This window comes from Odocoileus virginianus, chromosome 11 (genome assembly GCF_023699985.2).
Source record: "Odocoileus virginianus isolate 20LAN1187 ecotype Illinois chromosome 11, Ovbor_1.2, whole genome shotgun sequence".
NCBI classification, from domain to species: domain Eukaryota; kingdom Metazoa; phylum Chordata; class Mammalia; order Artiodactyla; family Cervidae; genus Odocoileus; species Odocoileus virginianus.
Genome location: NC_069684.1, coordinates 13,157,082 through 13,179,246, shown reverse-complemented (window position 1 = coordinate 13,179,246; position 22,165 = coordinate 13,157,082). Strand labels below are relative to the sequence as shown.

At 35.3% G+C, this 22,165-nt stretch overlaps 1 protein-coding gene and 1 long non-coding RNA gene across 2 annotated transcripts in view; one reads left to right on the top strand and one right to left on the bottom strand.

Annotated features, from left to right (window-relative positions):
• HMCN1 (hemicentin 1) overlaps nucleotides 1-22,165 on the top strand; it is a 514,767-nt gene that overhangs the window by 356,828 nt on the left and 135,774 nt on the right. Inside the window, exons 49-55 of the mRNA XM_070473938.1 lie at nucleotides 6,362-6,553; nucleotides 11,215-11,388; nucleotides 13,120-13,233; nucleotides 14,281-14,426; nucleotides 18,577-18,727; nucleotides 20,066-20,260; nucleotides 21,858-21,971. Of these exons, the coding sequence (XP_070330039.1) occupies nucleotides 6,362-6,553; nucleotides 11,215-11,388; nucleotides 13,120-13,233; nucleotides 14,281-14,426; nucleotides 18,577-18,727; nucleotides 20,066-20,260; nucleotides 21,858-21,971 (1,086 nt within the window). The remainder of the gene's footprint in view (nucleotides 1-6,361; nucleotides 6,554-11,214; nucleotides 11,389-13,119; nucleotides 13,234-14,280; nucleotides 14,427-18,576; nucleotides 18,728-20,065; nucleotides 20,261-21,857; nucleotides 21,972-22,165) is intronic.
• LOC139037442 (uncharacterized) lies at nucleotides 11,346-21,546 on the bottom strand. The gene is made up of 4 exons (XR_011490265.1): nucleotides 21,399-21,546; nucleotides 14,366-14,467; nucleotides 12,952-13,630; nucleotides 11,346-11,433 (listed from the first exon to the last, which is right to left on the bottom strand). It is a non-coding gene; the product is annotated as an uncharacterized lncRNA (long non-coding RNA).

The following is a 22,165-nucleotide window of genomic DNA, read 5'->3' as shown; positions in this document are numbered from 1 at the left end:
TCTGTTTGTGGGTAGGAGTTTTCTGTCCCACCTCCTGTTATTTTTTTCCTTCCTTCCCTACGTTTGTACCTTCCTTTCCTTTTTACTGTTTTCTTCAAAGAAATAATTTTGGTGAAAGGATAGCATCAGTAATAGTTACCCACCATCAATTATGATCAAAATTGTCACCTTTAGTTAACATGTTTGTATATGATAAAGAGAATGGAGATGAATAAAAATGAAAATTCTAAAGCCAATTTTACTGGCTTTCCCCATGAATCATTGTGTTGTATGTAATACAAATAAATCTATGAGAGAACATTTCTGAGACCATCTCTTTAGTGAAGACATGACCTTGCAGTTTTAATGGAACAACTGGAGCAGCCCATACATTTTATAGAAAGTAAGAGTTTTAAGGAAGATTCAATTAATTTATTGCTTTGTTGTTTAGATGCCCTATAATACATTTATGAAAGCAAGGAAGTATTTTCATTTTAGAAAGGCAGATATAAAAACTGTCACATATACATTGTGTAACCTGTTTTCTTTTTTTTTAGAATGATGTGGTAACGACTATGCATAGAGACTATCTGCCTAAATTTTATAACATCTTATCTTGAGCCTTCTAGCTTCTTAATGTTGTCATTTGGTTTTTAGAAATTCCTTTTTTATTTTTGTTTCATCAAGATATAATTGATATATAATATTGCATAACTTTAAGGTGAACAACGTAATGATCATCCACACACACAGAGAGACTACCACACTGTTAACATCCATCACCTCACATAGCTGCACACTTTTTTTGTGATTAGAACTTCTAAGATCTACTTTCTTGCAGCTTTCAAGTATACAATAAGTATCATTAACTGTAATCATGATTATTATCTTGTTATTAGAATTTTGTGCTTTTTGACCACCTTCACTTATTTATCCCACCTCCAACCCCCTACCTATACAATCACTAATGGGTTCTCAATTTCTGTGAGTTTGATTTTATTAGACTCTGTGTATAAGAGAGATCAGACCATATTTGTCTTTGTCTGACTTATTTCACTTAGCATAATGTCCTCAAGGTTTATCCATGTTGTCACAAATGTTAGGATTTCCTTCTTCTTCATGGCTGGATAATATTAAAATATATATATATATATATATATATATATATATATACACACACACACACACACACATATATAGTATTTAATATTAGTATTATATATTGTAGAATAATAGTATTTAATAATAACATTAAATTATATGTATAGTTTTTCATAAGTCACATTATCTTTATCCAGTCATGTATCTATGGACACTTAAGTTATTTCCTTGTCTTGGCTATTGTGAATAATGTTGCAGTGAACGTGGAAATGCAGATGTCTCCTTTGAAATAGTGATTTCATTTTCTTCAGATTGTTGGACACATAGTAATTCTATTTTCAGTTTTTTGAGGAACTGTGATACTGTTTTCCATAGGGGTTATACCAATTTACATTCCCTCCAAAGGTGTACAAGGATTCCTTTTTTTCACATCCTCATCAACACTTGTCATTAACTGTAATTAAAAAAAATTTTTTTTTAATCGGACTGTAGTCGACTTACAACGTGTTAGTCTTAGGAGTATAGCAAAGTGAATCTGATATACATATGTCCACTCTTTTTCAGATTCTTTTCCCATACAGGTCATTAGAGTATTGAGGAGAGTTCTTTGTGCCATCCAGTAGATCCTTATTAGTTATCTGATTTCTTTGTGCCATATAGTAGGTCCTTCCTAGTTACCTATCTGATATATAGTAGTGTGTATATGTCAGTCCCAGCCTTCCAATTTATCCCTCCCCTCTCTTATTCCCTAGTCACCATAAGTTTATTTTCTACATCTGTAACTCCTATGTTTTTGGTAATAGCTATTCTAACAGGTGTAAAGTGTTATCTCGTTGTGTTTTTGATTTTTATTTCCTGGTTGATTAGTGACATTGAACAGCTTTTCTTGTACCTGTCAGACATTTGAATATCTTCTTTGCAAAAATATTTATTCAGGCCCATTGCCAAATTTTTAATTGAATCCTTTGTATCTTTGTGTGTGTGTGTGTTTTGCTGTTGAGTTATATGAGTTCCTTACATATTTTGAATATTAACCACTTTATCAGATAGTGGCTTGCAAATATTTTTCCTGTCTTATAGTTGCCGTTTCATTTTGTTGATGGTTTCTTTGCTGCATAGAGTTTTTTAGTTTGATATAGTCCCATTTGTTTGTTTTTGCTTTTGTTGCCTATACTTCTGGTGTCATATCTCAGAAATCATTGCCAAGACCAGTGTCAAAGAGCTTTGTCCCTGTATTGTCTTTGAGGAGTTTTAGAGCTTCAGGTCATACATTTAAGTCTTTGATCCATTTCAAGTTAATTTTTATACATAGTATAAGATATGGATCTAGTTTCATTCTTTTGTGTGTGAATATCTGGTTCTTCCACCACTATTTATTGAAAAGAATGTTTTTTTCCATTGAGTATTCTTGAACCTCCTGATTGAATATGTATCAGTTTATCTTTCTATTTATAATTTTGTTCCGTTGGGCTATGTGTCTTTTTTGATGGAATACCTTACTGGTTTGATGATTGGAGCTTTGTAATATAGTTTACAATGAGGCTATGTGATGCTTCTTGCTTTGTTCTTCCTTCTCAGGATCACTTTGGCTATTGAGGGTGTTTTGTAGTTTCAAACAAATTTTAAGATTTTTTTTTCTGTATCTGTTTAAAAATAAAATGCCATGGGAATCTTCATAGGGATTGTATTGGACCTATAAACAACTTTGAGTAATATGGACATTTTAACAATATTAATTCTTCCAGTCCATGAATACAAGATATCTGTCCATTTATTTGTGTCTTCTTTTATTTATATCATCAGTGTCTTATAGTTTTCAATGTAGGGATCTTTCACTTCCTTGATTATACTTTTTCCTAAGTATTTTTTTGTTTTGATGCTATTTTAAATGAGATTTTAAAAAATTTCTTTTGCAGATAATTTGTTGTTAGTATATAAAATGCTACTGATTTTTATCTTGATTTTGTATCTGAAGCTTTACTGAATTTGTTAATTAAATCTAACAGGTTTTTTTGGGTGGAATCTTTAGGATTTTCTCTATAATCATGCCATCTACAAACAGAGACAACTTCTGATGCCCTTTCTTTTTTGTGTGTGATTATCTGGCTCAGATTTCTAATACTGTGTTGAATAGGAATGGTGAGAGTGGGCACTCCCATCTTGTTCTTGGTCTTAAAAAAAAACTTTTACTCTTTCACCATTCAGTATGATGTTAGCTGCAGAGTTGTTATATGGCCTATTTTATATTGAAGAATATTCCTTCTATATATGACTTCTTGAGATTTTTTTTTTACCATGAACAGATGTTGAATTTTGTCAAAAGCTTCTCTGCATCTACTGATACAGATATGTGATTTTTATCTTTCATTCTGTTGATGTGATGTATTATATTTCTCTGTGTCTTGAACCATCCTTGCATCCCAGGGATGAATCCCATTTGATCGTGGTGCATGATCCTTTTAATTTAATGTTGAATTCCATTTTCTAGGTTTTTTGTTTTTTTTTTTTTTTTTAGAATTTTTGTTTTTGTATTCATCAGGGATATTGGCCTGTAGTTTTCTTTCTTACCTGACTTTGGTATCAGGGTAATGCTGGCCTTCTCAAATGAGTTGGGGAATGTCCCCTTGTCAATTTTTTAAAGAGTCTGGAAAGAATTGATATTAATTCCTTTTTAAACATTTGGTAAAATTTATCACTGAAACCATCTGGTCTTAGCTTTTCCCTATTGGGAGGTTTTAGATTTCTGGTTTAATGTCCTTATTAGTAATTGGTCTGTTTAAAATTTTCTGTGTTCTCATAATTTAGTCTTGGCAGGTTTTGTATTTCTAAGAATTTATTCATTTTCTCCTAGATTGTTCAGCCTTTTGGCTATAGTTTTGGAGAGTAATCTCTTATGATTCTTGTAGTTCTGTGGTATCAGTCGTAATGTCTCCTATTTCATTTGTAATCTTATTTATTTTGATCCTCTCTCTTCTCTCTCTTTTTTTCTTAGTCTAGCTAAAGGTTTGTAAATTTTATCTTTTCAAAGAACCAGTTCTTAGTTTTATATCTTTTCTGTTGTTTTCTTGTACTCTATTTCATTTATTTCTGCTCTAATATCTAATTTATTTCCATTTAAGAATGCCATTTTTAATTTCTTAGAAGACTGGTCTGGTGGTGGTTTTTGTTTTTGTTTGTTACTCTCAGCTTTTGTTTGCTTGGGAAAATCTCTTATTCATATTTTGTCAGCTTTAGTATTCTTGGTTGACAGGCTTTTTTTTCCCCTCAATATTGAGAGTATCTTAGGCTATTCTCTCTTAGCCGGCTAAGTTTCTTATGAGAAATCTGCCTACTCTTACGGGAGTTCCCTTGTATGTGATGTGTTGCTTTCCTCTTACTACGTTTAAAATTTAGTTATAATGTATTTAAATGTAGCCCTTTTTAGTTCAGCCTATTTGGGATCTTTGGGGACTCATGAATGTAAATGTTTATTTGGGGAAGTTTTCAGACATTATCACTTTAAATATACTTCCTCTTCCTTTCTCATTCTCCTTTCCTTCTGGGATTCCCATAATGTGAATATTGCTTCGGTGATAGTACTTCGTAACTCCTGTAAGGCTTTCTTCATGTTTCTTCATTCTTTTTTTCATTTTGATCCTCTGATTAGATAATTTCAAATCTTCTAGTTCACTGATTATTTCTTTTGTTTGGTCAGGTCTGAAGTTGAGGCTTTCTTTTGAATTCTTTAGTTCGGTCATTGTATTCTTTAGCCCTAGCATTTGTTTGTTTGGTTGTAGGTTTTTTGGTTTTTTTTTGTGTGTGTGTGTGGTTTCTATTTCTTTGTTGAACTTCTCATTTTCTTCATGCATTATTTTCTTACTTTTGTTTACTAGTCTTCTTTAAGAGGATTATTCATAGACCTCCACATTTTTAGAGTCAGTTATTTTGTTATTGGAGCTTTATTAGTTTCCAGTGAAGCATCATGTTTAACCAATCCCTTGCACTGGTATCTGCACACTTGAGGGTCTCCATTTCCAGACTAAAAGTTTGCTTCAGCAGAGATAGTTCTTCACCATGCAGCTCAACTTGGGATTCTGTCTGGGTCAGCTGGTAGCATGCTTGTACAGATGTGCCTTTCTGTCAGGGTTTCTATTTGGGTGAGGCCCACTGTCTCTTCCTGAGATGTGAGGTCAGGACACAGCGTGCCATGTGTCCTATACTCAGCAGTTAGGTGAACCTGTGAGTTTGCTTTCCTGCCCTATTAGGGCTATAGAACAGACTTCATGGCCAATACAGTGGGGCCTTAGTATATCATCCTCATCCACTTTCCTAACAGAACTTGTTTTTATAGTTTTACATTTTCAAAAATAGAAAATTTGAGCAATTTAAAACAGTATTTTTAAAAGTCTCATTAAAAATACAAAAGGTATTTTTTCTAAAGGCTATAAATATTAAAGGAATAATACTATTTATTTCTATCTTTCTACCTATCTGTATATCTATGCTAGAATCCTGATACAAACACAAAATACCTGGTTGTTGAATTGTTTAATTAAAGGCTTTCCTTATTTGCAGCTTTCCCTCAAAAATATGAAATCTTTAGAAATTTAATATGCATATAAAGGTATTCATGAGTAGCAATTTTAGTAAAAATGCATGCTCCATTCTTTTTTAAATGTATTTTACTATGAAAATATTTAATTGTAATAGCATAAGGTATGGTGTGTGTGTGTGTGTGTGTGTGTGTGTGTGTGTTAGTCATTCAGATGTGTCTGACTCTTTGCAACCCCATGGACTGTAGCCCGCGAGGCTCCTCTGTCCATGGACTTACCCAGGCAAGAGCAATGGAATGGGTAGCCATAGGGATCTTCCCGACCCAGGGATCAAACTCAGGTTTCCTGCATTGCAGGCAGATTTTTTACCATCTGAGCCACCAGGAAAGCCCAAGGTGTGGTATGAATTTAGTTAAACACAAAGACTAATATAACTATTTCACTTGTATATTTTTAAAATATAAGCCTGATTATTATTGTAAATTTGCTTATGTTTGCAAATTTATTTTTAAATGAATTAGCTATTCCATTCTTTTAGAAGTGGAATAATTAAAAAGGGAAATGAATGAAAAATGCATCCTCTTCTTTATTTTTTAATTTTGTATTGGAGTATAATCCAGAGAAAACCGTAATTTGAAAAGATACATGTACCCCAGTGTTCATTGCAGCACTATTTAAAATGCATCCTTTTAGTTACCAATTGTAGATGTGATAATTAGCCAACTCTCAGAAATGTCTTTTTGTTACAGGGAATCCAGTACCAGAAATAACATGGCATAAAGATGGTCAGCTTCTCAAAGAAGATGACACTCATCATCTTATGTCTGGTGGTCGTTTTCTTCAAATTACGAATGCCCAAGTGTCACACACTGGAAGATACACATGTTTGGCTTCTAATACAGCTGGTGACAAGAGCAAAAGTTTCAGTCTTAATGTGTTGGGTAGGTGTAAGCATTGCTTCAAATCTTGAAGCATCAGCCATGGCAACAAATTAAATTCTCTTCTTTTATTGTTTAGTTAATATTTCTACCTGGACAGAGCTTGTTACATTTGCTGGTTTCTTTCATTAATTAATTTATACATTCATTCATTCCATTTGGCATACCTACTGTTTCCAGGTGCTGTGTTTTGTGCTAAGCACAGTTATGAATGAGATATACATTAAATAAACAGTAATAAAGGAAAAACAAATACTGGTCAAAGAAAAGCAGGTCAACAATGAAAGGGGCTCAATGTGTGAGATATTTTATCATTTCTTCGGGGGATTCTGCCGTTATTGGTAATTGTACATACTGGAATCTCTGTTGGTAACTAAGATGAAGAACAGATGTGGACAAGCTCATCAAACTTTTATGCTTGCTCATGAGTGATAATGAATTAACACAATCCCTTGTGAGGCCGAAGGGTTAAAACAGCATTAAAATGCTTTTATTTTAGAAGTGTGTTTCCTCTGTCTTAAAACACATCATCTCTTCTTCCCTTTGCTAACATATAGCAGAACTGGGAGCTGCTCCCACTGGGGTCAGCAACTGCTGTAGATTTTCTTTTCCTTCATATAGCATGCTGCTCCTCTATTTTTATTTGTGTTTATCTATGTCGTTTGCTAACTCACTAATACCTAGAAAGTCTTAGAGGATAGTGCTATGCAGTAAATTACATTGAAATTGCAAATTTAGGTTTTTAACCATTTGATTAGTGATTCTTTTTCCCAGCTAAATTCCCTCCTCTTGAGATTAATATGCGATGTGTAAATTCTATATTGAGTCAGTGATGAACTGTGAAAATTCCTCGGTTAAAGAGTATACTGAGACCACAAGTGTAGGTTTTAAATCTCAAATGGTTTCCTTCTCATTTAACACAGATCAGTTGTATATTTGAATATCAAGCCCTTTGAACTCAAGAAAAACTATACCATGAAAACAGATGGACTAAGAATGATGAAATAACTGTACATTCAGTTTCTGTAGCATTAAAGTTATACTTAGGTCTCAGGAATGACATTAAAATAGAGTCCAGATTTCTGCTCACATTAGAAATTTAAAGTGCACCACCTAAGGATATTGCATAGATTACTGATATCAAAACATGTTTCATTCCACTAAAAAAAAAACTGATTATAATTGAGGAGGCAAATTTTTGCGGTTTTTTAATTTCTTTACTTGTATGTTGTGATACTTACTGGCTCGACTAGTGGAATAGCTCGTCTCATACACGATACAGTCCTCAAGCAGTTTACAGTCTAGTCGAAAGTAGAAGAGACAGGTAGGCCAGAAAAGTTAAGTCAGAATAATGAATAATGTATAAGTAAGTGTCAAATGAATACCCTATATATAAGTAATAATTATATAAAATATAAGCTCCCTAAGGCAAAACAGTTTTTATCTTGAAAAAATATAGCCCCAGCACCTAATATGTTATGTATGGATCAATAACGAGAGTTCATGAACCAGTTGTCCTATAACAAACTCATCTTCCCTGCATGCCCATCAGTGTTTGAAGCCCTGGATTTCCTCCCCTCTGCTGAAACCTGTTGCTTCTCTTAGAGCCCTAAATTCTTCATGACCCCTTCCTCCCACCACTGATTGACCCCCCAGTGCTGGCTTATGCCCAAATCCTAGCCCTGTCCTCTGGAAACCGGATTTCAAACTCGTTCCAGCTCCTTGCAGTAATTGAACTCTGACTCCTCCCAAGAGACATCGGCTCCCTGGGGATTCTCTCCAGTGAAGATCACTTATTCTTTGCCACAGGCATCTTAAGTTATATTATCTGACTATATTCTTTCCTGCACTTCCTACTCACTTCCTGGTTATTTATTTCTTGCCATTCTCATTCATTCATTGAAGATGAGGGATCTAAATCACAGTCTTCTTTTCACCAACTTCATATAAAGCTAAGGCTGTTTAAGTGTGTATATTTGTAAGTTCCAGTCTACCCAGCCATAATTCAGTGTTTTTACTCTTTCTTTTCCCAGAGGGTGAATTATCTTTTTTGTTCACAGTTATTGCTTCTGCCCTTCATCCTGTATCTTGTCCCCCTTCTTTGGTCTGTCAGTCATACCCACTGTCTGCCTTACTTCCAGCTTCATCTTCTGTTGCCTCCATCACTTCATATAGTCAACACTCTGTCTATACATCTTATCCCACTAAAAACAAGCTTCTGCCCACACCATTCTTGATACTACTGTTGGAAGACTACCTGTTGTTAGATCAAACATTGTTCAATTCTTATGTTAATGTTTGGATCCCCTAATGATGTGTCCCTTTCTCCTGGACACTGTCCTTCCCTAGTTATCCTTGCATACCTTTGGTTGCTCTCTTTCTCGCTCCTTTATGAACTCTTACTTAATCCATCTCTTAAACGTTAGGTCCCCTTATGTTTCATCCTTATTTCACTGCTCATTTTACTCTAGTCTCATCAGGTAACAAATTTAATTCCCCAGAGGTTTAATTATCATTTCCTATCAACTGGAGACTTTTTAAAATCCATACCTGCAACCCAGATCTTTCTCCCAAGGATCAGATTTCTATATACAATTACTTGTTGGACGTTTCTACCTGGAATTCTCACAAGCACTTAAAATGTAAGATAGACTGAACAAACCACCTTCCCCTCCTGAATGTGCAAATCTTTCCATATTTTCTCTTTGTTTTGCCTCAGTGCAATTTGCCTAGGTTCACTCCCAAGCAAGAAAATTGGAAGTTACCTTTGACTTTGGTTTCTTAACCCATTAAATTCTATCATCAAGTCCTGACAGTTGGCTTTCTAAATCCTTCTTTAGTTGTCCCCTCCTGTCTGTTCCTTTCTGCACTGCTCTAGTTCAGGCCCTCATTATTTTTGTTTTAGAAAATAATATTTCTGTATATTCTCAGAACTGGATTAGAAGTTTCAAACCTCATTCAAACTGTTTTTTTTTTCCATTTATTTTTATTAGTTGGAGGCTAATTACATCATTACAGTAGTTTTTGTTATACATTGAAATGAATTAGCCATGGATTTACATGTATTCCCCATCCCAGTCCCCCCTCCCACCTCCCTCTCCACCCGATCCCTCTGGGTCTTCCCAGTGCACCAGGCCCTAGCACTTGTCTCATGTACCCAACCTGGGCTGGTGATCTGTTTCACCCTAGATAATATAGATGTTGCAATGCTGTTCTCTTGAAACATCCCACCCTCGCCTTCTCCCAGAGTCCACAAGTCTGTTCTATACATGAGTCTCTTTTTCTGTCTAACACATATATATGGACTTTAGAAATATGGTAACGATAACCCTATATGCAAAACAGAAAAAGAGACTCATGTATAGATCAAACTGTTTTTAATTACCAAGATAATAAATTTTTTAGACTTTTAGCAGTAATACTAGATGCCAGAGAACATGGAACTATATCAAAATTTTGAGTGAATATAAATTAGAAATCTAGCATTCTATTCATGCTAACTCAAACAAATAGAATCAAACTGTCATAAGTTTTTTAGCTAGGCAAAATTTCATAAGTTTTCTAAAAAATACACATTATACATACTGTATATGTATATATATATGGGCTTCCCAAGTGGCTCAGTAAAAAGTCTGCCTGCCAATGCAGGAGATGTAAGAGACATGAGTTTAGTTCCTGGGTTAAGAAGATCCGCTGGAGAAGGAAATGGCAACCCACCCCAGCATTCTTGCCTGGAAATTCTCATTGACAGGGGAATCTGGCGGGCTATAGTTCATGAGGTCACAAAGAGTCGGGCATGCACACGCACGCACACACACACACACACACACACACACACGTATATGTATATGAAAGCTTTATTGAAAAATACAAATGCCCGGGTATTGCTTTTTTTCCTCCAAAGCTCCAGATGTGTTTCTAATGAGCACCCATGTTTAAAAACAACAGGACTATATGATGATCTTCTACTTTTATATAGTGTGTTTCACTTTTTCTATTTCATATTCAGTGCTCTCATTTCATTTAGTTTATGTTTTCCAATTTCTCTCTCTCTCTCTTTTTTCTTTTGATGTTCTTTCTCATGCTTTTCCCAAGTGTAGTAGAAAAGCTTTCATAATCTTTTATGGAACAAGTGTACCTATCTTTCTCTTGCTTCCAAACTAACCCCTTTGAGTCCAAACTCTGTGTATTTCCTATATTCTCTGTATATTTCCTGCTTGCTCCTCATTGTTTACACTCCTCTGCTCCCAATGTGCTCCTGCCTCCTCCTACTCTCCTTTCTTTCATCTTCTAACCAGTACCAGTTCTTTGAGGCTGACTTTGAAATCTGCCCCTTTAGGTGGTCTTCCTTGATGAGAGTCCTCTCACAACCCCGCACCTTAGATTGGATTGATTGGATGCTCTGGTGCTGCTCTGTACTGCGATTTCCATGATTGTCCACACTGCAGTGTGTTAGGATTCCCTTTTATGTGTCATCTCCTCCATCACTCTGTGAGCTTTTGAAAGTTCTTACTGCTATTGTGTAGAATGAGAACAATAACCAGTTTTTTCTATAGTTGTTAGGGAGTGGAATTATGCAAATAAGTACTTATAGAAACTTAGAAATGCACAAATAAAGAAGTTTCTGAGTCTATTTCTTGGATTAAATTTTAAATCTTTTTCAGTATCTCCTATAATTGCTGGTGTTGGTAGTGATGGCAGCCCTGAAGACGTCACTGTTATCCTTAACAGCCCCACATCTTTGGTCTGCGAAGCTTATTCATATCCCCCAGCCACCATCACCTGGTTTAAGAATGGAACTCCTTTAGAATCCAACCGAAATATCCGTATTCTTCCAGGTAACTAGCTTACTTCAGATACCCAAGATGTGTTTGTGCCACCTACTTTTATAAAAAAAAAAAAAAACAGAACCATTGGCTATTTTTATATAAACACGTTGTTCGTGGTACTATGGCTATCTTATTTTTTAAATTTTATCTCTATATCTTGTAATCTAGGGTAATAAAATTACTTTTTGAAAGAACAATAAAGTAAATAAAAGGCAAGTAAATAAATACTACAGTGTGATTAATTGCTTAAATATAATATGGAATACCAAAAAGGGTAGAAATTCACTTCTTGTGAAATTGAACCTTGAAGGTTAGTATTTTGATTGACAGAGTTTGTTATTCCAAAACAGAAAGCATTTAAAAGTATGATCACTGACTTTAAGAAATTTACAGGGATAATACATGTGGAAGGAAGTTCATTAACAGTAGGAATCCATGGATAATCATGGGTTATGAATAGTCATGTTTTTGTGTAGTTGCTAAGTCATGTTTGACTCTTTGCAACCTCATGGACTGTCGCCCACCAAGCTCCTCTGGCTATGGGACTTCCCAAGTAAGAATACTGGAGTGGGCTTCCATTTCCTTCTCTAGGGGATCTTCCCGTCCCAGGGATTGAACCTACATCTCTTGCATTGGCAGGCATTCACAGGATGATTTTTTTATTGATAGTCGTAGAGTATAATAAATGAGGTAGTGACAAGTTTTATAAGAATGAAAAAGGAAATGGCCACCGCAGGCTGAAGTGGTCATGAAATGGTTTGTCATAGCCAGAACTTGAACCAAACCTTCAAGAAAGTTATAGAACTTTGTTGGTTGGAAATGAGTTAGGGGAGATTTCAGATCCATCAGAATGACTAGTATGGGAAAAGTAGAAGGTAAGAATGCCCTGTCTACATGCAGGTAATAAATAATAAAAATACTCCTTACCTCCCTCCTGAGTAGACTGTGTGCACAGGTATATATGTCAGGGAGGAGGGCATGCAGGACATAGATCAGAATGGAATGTTGGAGTCTTGTTTTGAATGCCTAGATTTAAGAGTTTTGACTTTACACTTTAGTCAGTTGAAAATCATTTAAGATTTTTTGGAAGAAAGATTATAATGAAAAACTGTGTTTTAGGGACTTCCCTGGTGGTCCAGTTGCTGACTCCACAATCCCAATGCAGGGGGCCCAGGTTCAATTCCTTGTTAGGGAACTAGATCCCGCATGCTGCAACTAAGAGTTCGCATGCAGCAACTAAGAGCTAGCACAGCAAATAAGTAATTTTTTTAAGCTGTTTTAGCAAAATCAGTCTTTACTGATAGGCCAGGTAGATGAAAGGAAGAAGATGACTAAGGCAGAAGAACTGTCTGTAGAGACACATGTACACCCATGGCTGATTCATGTTGATGTATGGCAAAAACCACCACAATATTGTAAAGCAGTTAGCCTCCAATTAAATTAATTAATTTTAAAAATGCTAAAAAAATAAAAAAATAAATAAAAACACTAGTTATAGTGTGTGCAGAGAGGCAGGGGAGGGTCAGAATGAGCATGAAGAGTTATTACCACAGCAGACCACTGAGGACTTACCAGTCTATATTGTACTTTGTCCATCTGTATTGTAGTTTGTTTTGTCTATTGTAGAATCAGCATAGAGAAGAATAAATAGGTAAATAGTAAGAACTAAAACTTGTGGTTTGTGCAAACCCCACTGCCAGTGTGACTTCAGAGGTTCTTTGGTGTTCCGTTGCTTTCCAGGAGGCAGGACTCTGCAGATCCTAAATGCACAGGAGGACCATGCTGGGCGATATGCTTGTGTAGCCACGAATGAGGCAGGGGAGATGGTAAAGCACTATGAAGTGAAGGTCTACAGTAAGTTCTGAAAGAAAACTACGTTCCAAGTTTTCTTCAGGTTTTCTAACTTTCTCAATTCTGTTTTTACTTCTGGGTTCATAATTATCTGTATTCATCATTCAAGTTGATCATTTATGCAACTCTCTTCATTAAGATGGAAGTTGAATTAAACTTTGTGCCCATGACCTCAATCACTTCAAGATGTGAAAAGCCCACTGAATCTACTCACTGCCATTTTGGAGAACTTGTCAGGAGCACTTTCTTAAGTTCCTCTATTTTTTTCTTATGAGTTACCCTCTTCTCAGTTTTGCTGTGTAGAGGTACCTTCATGCTCAAAACTGTTCCTTAACTGTACATGCTTTATTCTGCAGCCTCAGATGAGTTTGTCAGTGACTTTGGGCTGATCCACTGTACACTGATTTATTAAAAAAAAAAAACAAAAACAAATAGTAGCATTAATAAGGACTACATTTGAAGGTTTTTTAAAAAAAAAAGAAAGGAAAAGCATCTTTTTAATTATCTTTTGTTCATTGACTAATTCCCCTTAGAAACTAATAAAATGCATTTTATGGGTTATACTCAGGCTATGTTTGGGGACCCAGAACAAACTAAACTAACTGTTCTGTGAAGGATGTTAACCTCATTGGCAGTATTATAGTGATGAGGGGAGAAAGAAAATTTTCTCCACATTCTATGTGTGAACACTGCCGTTTCATAAAGTGCTCAGTTGGGTCCTTGATGAAAGGAGAGCACAAGTGCCTAAGTTATTTCCTTGTTTTCTTAAGTGGTTCTCATTGTGATTTCCATGGCATTCCATTTAAAGAACTAATGTTGGGGATCTCCCTGTCAGTCCAGTGGTTAAGACTCCACGCTTCCACTGCAGGGGGCACAGGTTCAACCCCTGGCCAGGGAACTAAGATCCCACAGGCTATGTGGCATGACCAAAATAAAATAAAATTAGATTGTGCTAATGGTTGCACAACATTATTAAAAAAATTAAAATAGAAAAATTTTTAAAAAGTAAAAGAACTCATGTTTAATACTTTAATATTTGTGTTTATGCAGTCCCACCCATAATCAATAAAGGGGACCTCCTGGGGCCAGGTCTTTCCCCTAAAGAAGTGAAGATCAAAGTAAACAACACACTGACCTTGGAGTGTGAAGCCTATGCGATTCCTTCTGCGTCTCTCAGCTGGTACAAGGATGGACAGGCCAGTCAAGTTTTTTTCTTTTGTTGATGGTCTTTTATAGACTAAAATGGTCGATTAAATTAAAAAAACAAAACACCCAGACACAGGTAACTCAGAGAATCAGTGTGACCTTAAAACTAGAATAGTCCCATGCTCCTAGAGTGTAAAATTGCAAAAACACACACATACAAAATTGAACCATATTCAACAATTTTAATATTATTTCATCACTAAAAAGTTTGAAGGACTGTTTTAATATACACTAGCAATTGTCTTTGAAAATCCAGCCACCTTCCCACTGGTGAATGATTTTTGTGCTCTGTGGTTTTTCAAAGTAAACTTTGTGGAGAAGAAATCCAAAAACAGTGCTGAGTCAGATTAGAATGATCGGTATGACATAGATACTAAGCTTATTCAGAACTTTCTCTAAACACCTTTAACTCTTTTTCAAAAGGGTAATATTCCTAACATTTTAAGATGAAGAAAAAAAGCTAAATGTGATGACGAAGTGCCCAATACTAGTAACTGGCGCCATGGAAAGATACATCCTTCAATTATGTAATCTGACTTTCAGACCACACACTATTTCTCATTCAACATAACTGACTTCTATACATGTTTTAAAAACATGTGCTAGTGTTTTAAGACCAAAATAGATTTTTTTTTAGCTGCTGTTAACACTGTGCCTAATACAGATGTGACATAGCTAAGCTGATGTTTGTCCTGTTTTACACATAATCAACCAAATAGTCAGTCAAGTTCCAATTGTAGACATTCCGGTCAGAGTCATAATTTAAGATGCAGAAAGATATTGATTTGTTTTTTCATATCACAGATGGATTCTGCGATCCTGGTGGCCAGAAAAAAAAATCATCTCTTACAAAATAAGCAAATTTCATCTGGAAACCATTGCAAAAGGAAAAATATGGAACTCCCACCATGTTCTGTTTACAGTTTCTTTTCTGACTACAAACACACTTTATGAACAGTATCAATTCTATATGAGTTTGCTTGGAATCAAATAATTCCTTTCTCTTTTGAAATGTTATTATTTTATTTTTAATTTTACCTCAAATCTTTTCATTCCTTGCATTTTATGCACATGCACACGTATACATACATACACATAAAAATTTGATAAAATCTGGCATTTTACTAGGAATAGGGCAGTTTTTCTTCAGTTTCATAATGAGCAGTTAAACTAGTTTTACATCCAGACTGAAATTGATCCTGTTATGATGCTTTAGTTAAATTGCTAAATTTTTCAGGATTTGCAATTGGTCCCCTAAAATGTGTACAAAAAATGCTGGTTTTGGTTAATCTTCCATATCATTCCTTCTGCTAGTTCATTTCTCAGATAAGCAGCACTGCTTGAATAAAACAGTGTTTTTGAGAAAAGCCACCAAAATTATCAGCAGCATTAACCACAATAAGTTTTGATAGAATCTATCCCCTGGAGAAGGAAATGGCAACCGACTCCAGTATTCTTGCCTGGAGAATCCCGTGGACAGAGGAGCCTAGCAGGCTACAGTCCATGGGGTCCAAGAGTCAGACATGACTTAGCGACTTAACTACTATTACTACTACTGCTATGTGTTTGTTTACTCATGCTCTGAAATGTTTCTTTGACATGGAAAGTTTAAATTATACTATTTTTATATGTGATGTTAATAATGATTCATTGCATCCCAAATTATTTATTGAGCTTATAGTATTTGCCAAACACTATTTTAGATGCAGGTGATACCACTATGAAGGAAACAGACACACACACCAAAAAACCTTTCCTTTTATGGAGTTTAGGGGTAGGGAGGAAACAAAACAAAAAAATAAAATACACAGTGCTTAGGGGTGAATGTTACAGAGAAAATTCAGTCAGAAAGAATAGGAAGTATGAGGAGTATGATCTCCTATTATCTAGGGAAGACCTCACAATAAGGTGATATTTAAGCTGAAACTCAAAGAAAGTGAAGGAAGCAGACGTAAGATGCCTGAGAGGAATATATTCTAGAGAGACTAGCAAGGGGCAGAGGCCCTGAGGCATTTGGCTGGAGTGCAGGGATCAGTGGAAACACGAAGGAAGGTAAGAGCAAAAAATTAACGGAGGGTTGGATCATACTGAGAGCTAAGGCGGCACAGTGGTAAAGAATCTACCTGTCAATGCAGGAGAGGCAGGTTCAATCCCTGGGTTGGGAAGATCCCTTGGAGAAGGAAATTGCAACCCAACTCCAGTATTCTTGCCTGGAGAAGCCCATGGCCAGAGGAGCCTGGCCGGCTACAGTCCATAGGGTTGCAAAGAGGCAGACACGAATGAATGACAGCACACACACATACAGATTATAATGCGTATAGATCTGTTGGCCTTATACTGATGGAAAGCCTCTGGAAAATTTTGAACACAGGAGTGAAATGATCTGACTTAAAAGATTTTTAAAAGATTACATTGGCTTCTTTACTGGTTGAAGAAAGAGGAAGTCCAGAAATGAATTTATTACCATTATCCAAGAGATAGAAGTTGGTTGCTTGGATGAAGGTGGTAGCAGGATGTGAGGGAAAGAGATAAATCAAAGGTTTTGCATGAGATCTCTGGGGGTGAGATTAGGTGGAAAGAGAAGAGGTCCAAGGATTAAGCCCCAGGGAACTCCTCCATTTAGAGGTTGTGGGGCAGGGAGTGAAGTGTCCCAAAAGATAAGGAAGCAAAGTTGTCAAAATTTAAGACAAGTTAAACTGTGTTAAATACCACTGATCAAGTAAAATAAATACTGAGAAACTGACCAGTAAATTGAGCAACATCAATGTCACTGATGACCTTGACACTGCTGTTTCAGTTAAGTAGAAATGATAAAAGTCTTATTGCAGGGTTCAAGAAAAATGGAGAGAAATGAAGACAGAAAATGTAGAAAACTTTTTAAAGTCACTGGCTATAAAAGAGAATAGAAAAATATGGAGTTAGGCGGTAGTCTAATGAAGTGTTTTTAATGCGGAAATTGCACTGTTGTATGCTGTTGAAATCTACCAGTGGGCACAAGGCAACTGATGATGACGCATGTGAGGAAGGACACAGTTACTGGAGTAGTCCCAGGGATGCAGAGAATGGACGGAGGCTGGTATTAACCAAGGTTAGGGTTTTGCTAGGCAAATAAAATAAAGGGAGAAGGTGAAAGGAGTTGATTTTTTTTTAATGCAAGTTTATGCAAGGAGTGATTGCCATAATAGACCTTCTCTGAATCAGGAGGGGAGTGAGTGATAGTGAAAAGACTGCAAGTTCAGTGAATTTTGGGTCCTCCTGGGGCAACAAAAAATTATGGGAGTTGGGATGCTAGAGAAAATGAGTTAGAGAGTTAAGAGGTGATGGTCAGAAGGTGAGAACTTGAAACTGAGATTATCAAGAGGTGTGATTATTGATAATTATCAAGTTCTAGGTATAACTCTCCTATTGAGTGACTGAGAGAGGGTTGGGACCAAAAAAATAAAAAAGATTCAAGGAGCTGAGAGCACAAAGCATTGGATGGCTGCCTATGTGGGTTTTGAAACCACCAAGAATTATGAGAAAAATCATTGGAAGGAGTAACAGTGAGCCAGGAACTAAAATTTTCAAGAAATAAGAGGGAACTTAGTATATACAGAATGTTTAAAAGATGAGAAATGTCCTATTAAATGTAGCTAATGTTATCAATAAAACCTCATAATATAAATATCTCTAGGTTAAATTTTTTCATTTATTAAGTAAAGATGTTTCTGAATGAGCCATAGTGATTTTTAAATCTAATCAGGCTATGCTAATGCCTTCAATCTTTCTTTATAAAACTCTAGCATTTGCTACAAAATAATGAGATGCTTCACTACAATGTGGGATCAGCTGAAGTCATATTTTTTCCAAACATAAATATGATACCTTAAGAATATTTTTCATCATAAATAATTTATAAATGCACCACCCAGAAATACCCAGCACAGATATAAACTACATGAATTACAATTTTCAATCAATAAAGACGTGATTGCTCAAAAACAATCAGCTTATTCAAAGTAAATTTATTGTTGTCTTGAGTATTTCTATTTGACCTACATTTTAATTTTTATTAAAGGATCATAAAAACTCTCAACTGCGTGGCCCCCTTGGGGATTAATTGGAGTAATTAATGATAACATTATTATAATTGAATCACAGCCCCTTAAATCAGATGATCATGTTACTATTGCTGCCAGTGGACACACACTTCAAATCAAGGAGGCTCAAATATCAGACACTGGACGATACACGTGTGTAGCATCTAATATCGCAGGTGAAGATGAGCTGGATTTTGATGTGAATATACAAGGTAATACTAATATGCTTATTAAATGTAATTTCACTTATATGCTTTGGCAAAGCAATGACAAAGAGATTTGCCTTGGTTTGCTTTAGTATTTTTTTTTCTATTGACAATAATATAAATTCATTATTGAAAACTTGGACTCGAAAAATTAACAAAGCAGAAAATAATCCTGTCATTCAGGATTACTTCTGTCATTTTTGTGTGTTTCCTTTTGATGTATTTTTGTAAATGTGTATGTTATTTATAAATTGGGATCACCCAATACATACTTCTCTGTTGCATTAGCTTTCCCCTAATATTATATCGGAAGTTTATGAGAAAGCCAATGTAGCATTATATCAGATTTTAAAGTAGTAAGACTTGGAATCTGATGAACTTAGGCTCCTTCAAGCTTTGTGACTTGGTGAGTTATCTACATATTTTAAGCCTCTTTTTCTTCACTTTTAAAATTAACGCCTTGTAGAATTGTAGTGAGTACTAAATAAGATAAATTAGATAAAACTCTTAGCAAAATGCTTAAGAAATGATACTTGTTTTTATTGTTGATATTGTTTCTCTCAACATGATTTTTAATAACTTACCTGTTTTATCAGTTGAGTATCCAAATATTTATTTAACCAGACTCTTATTGTTGATTGTCTGGGTTGTGTCCAAGCTTTTACTACTCATAAGTAATACTTTATTGAACATCTTTATACTTAAAACTTTTGCACATTTTTTATTTTTCATAAGTTGCTAATGATAGAAATTTTAGGTCAGTTGTTTATATACTTTTTAAATTCTTTTGATGTACAGGCAAATTGCCTTCTAGAACGTTCATAGTTCTCACCCAGAAAACTTTAAGAATGTCCCTTTATTTTTGTTAATACACTTTTTAATCTTGGCTAATATCTTCTTTAGATTTCTTAATAAGACAAATCATTGGGAAATACTCTACTGAGCCAATATTTTTTAATGGTTTCTCGAAATTACTTTTCCCTGCTATGATCATATTCTTTAGCCATGTTTATTATATTAACAGTAGGTCCTTCCTAAGAGCAGGACAATCTATCTTCTAAGTGCTAGATCCTTTGAACAGGAATGGAGAGCAGAACATGAGCACACCATTCTCAGCTCCAGCCTCTTGCTTTTCCACTGGAGAACCAGCTCTGACTTCTGTCTCCTACCTTTTTTTTTAAAGCTAAGGGCTGAGTTGGTAGGTGTATAAGTACTTGAAAATATTTTCACATTGTCTAATTTCTTACACGTACAAATCACTTTTGTACCGGCCAAGATCTTTCTTTCATGGATTGACACTGTCATTTACATGAGTCCAAAACTGTATATGTCTTTCCTCTGCAGTTCCTCCAAGTTTTCAGAAGCTCTGGGAAATAGGGAACATGCTGGATACTGGCAGGAGAGGTGAAGCCAAGGATGTGATCATCAACAATCCCATCTCTCTTTATTGTGAGACTAACGCTGCTCCCGCTCCTACACTGACGTGGTATAAAGATGGCCGCCCTCTGACCTCAAGTGAGAGAGTACTGATTTTGCCAGGTAAAGACTGCTAGGAATAGGGTGCAAATCTGAATCTCCGTCAGATGTGCTTCTTCTCATTTACTGAAGTGAAGTGAAGTGAAAGTCACTCAGTCGTGTCCGACTCTTTGGGACCCCATGGACTATAACAGTCCATGGCATTCTCCAGGCCAGAATACTGGAGTGGGCATTAGACCAGTCAAATTGATTGATTTTATGGCCACTGGTATCTATGTAGCTTCAAGTTAGGAGAGTCTAGGCTGGGAATTTGACATAGGATAGAACACCTTAGTTAATTTTCTATCAAGTTAAAATCTTTTGGCTCGAGGTGCCTCTGTTTTTATAGTGTGATGAATAATCGGCTCTGTTTCTGTACATTATTAATGATAAATTCTAAAGTATATTTACAAGTAGTTACTACTCAATTATTAAATGCATTTCAAATAAATCAATCATAAAGATGATTAGTTTCAGATATTTCAGTTATTACATAGTTTACAGTGGAAAAAGAGATGTTTAAATTGAGGAATAATATTTTCAAGGCTTCTATTTACTTTTAGCAAATATTCAGATAGGCTTGTCAAAATTTATCAAACTGTACATTTAAAGTCCAGTGCCTTCCACTGTATATAAACTTCATCTCAATTAAATAAAATAATCTTGGAGTTAAAAAAGGGACTAAATAGAAATGATCACCAGATATAGTATGTGATCCTATATTGGATCTGAGCTTGGGAAGAAAATAGATATAAAAGACAATATAATAATAATGAAACTTGAATATGGACTCTGGTTCAATAGTAGTTTTTTCTTGATATTGATCATTATACTATCATTATATAGGGATTATCCTTGTTTTATGAAATATAGATTTGTGAGTATTTAAGGGTAAAGGGGCAACATGTTAACAATTTACTCTCAAATTTTATATATATATGTAATCTTTTTCTAAATCATTCGAGAGTATTACATATTTATATATAGATAAATAAAAGTTAATATGTACATATATATGACAGAGATCAAACTAATGGATTTAAATATAAATAATTGATATAGATAAAATTTTTATATAAATATTGCAACTTTTCTCTGTTTGAAATTACACCATCATGAAAAGTTTGAAAATATAGCTATTCTTTAATGGTATACTTTATACCTTTTATATCCTTGGCTATTATTTGCTCAAATCAGTACTTATCTCCAACAGTGTAAACTTCTTTTGCTGCTGTTGTTTGTTATCATTTAGTCAGTATGTCATGTCTGACTCTCTGTGACCTGCTGGGCTCCTCTCACATGTGTTTAGAATTTTATGTAAAAGCAAGACGTCACCACGTAACAGCATTCCATATGGAACATGAGCAGGGCATAGAGCAACATTCCTCCCTTGAGGAAAATCTACATAAGCTCTTTAGTTCTCAGGAGGTCTCGTTTATATGCTGGATCACTTTTCAGTAATGCACTGTTAGGTATAAATGTGGTATGGGGGGTTAACACTGGATGAGGGCCTTAGAAAATGTAAGGAAGTCATTAGAGCTGAAAAGTTATAGCTCTGTTTATGACCACTTTCACTCTAAGATTTAGAGAAGTAGACATATGTATTGGCATCTGTTTTCAGGAGGGCGAGTGTTACAGATTCCTCGGGCTAAAGTAGAAGATGCTGGGAGATACACGTGTGTGGCTGTGAATGAGGCTGGAGAAGATTCCCTTCAGTATGATGTTCGTGTACTCTGTGAGTTCGTTTGTTTGGTTTTTGTTTATTATGCATTCTTTCACTCAAAAGGTTCTTGAGGGACTAATGTTTGCATGCTGTTGCACTCAGCAAGTTAAGAGACATAAAGATAATCAGAAACTGATATCTCCCAGGGAGCTGTCGTATACAAATTGAGAGCACCTTAGTTAGTATGCCTGAACTATCAAATAAGA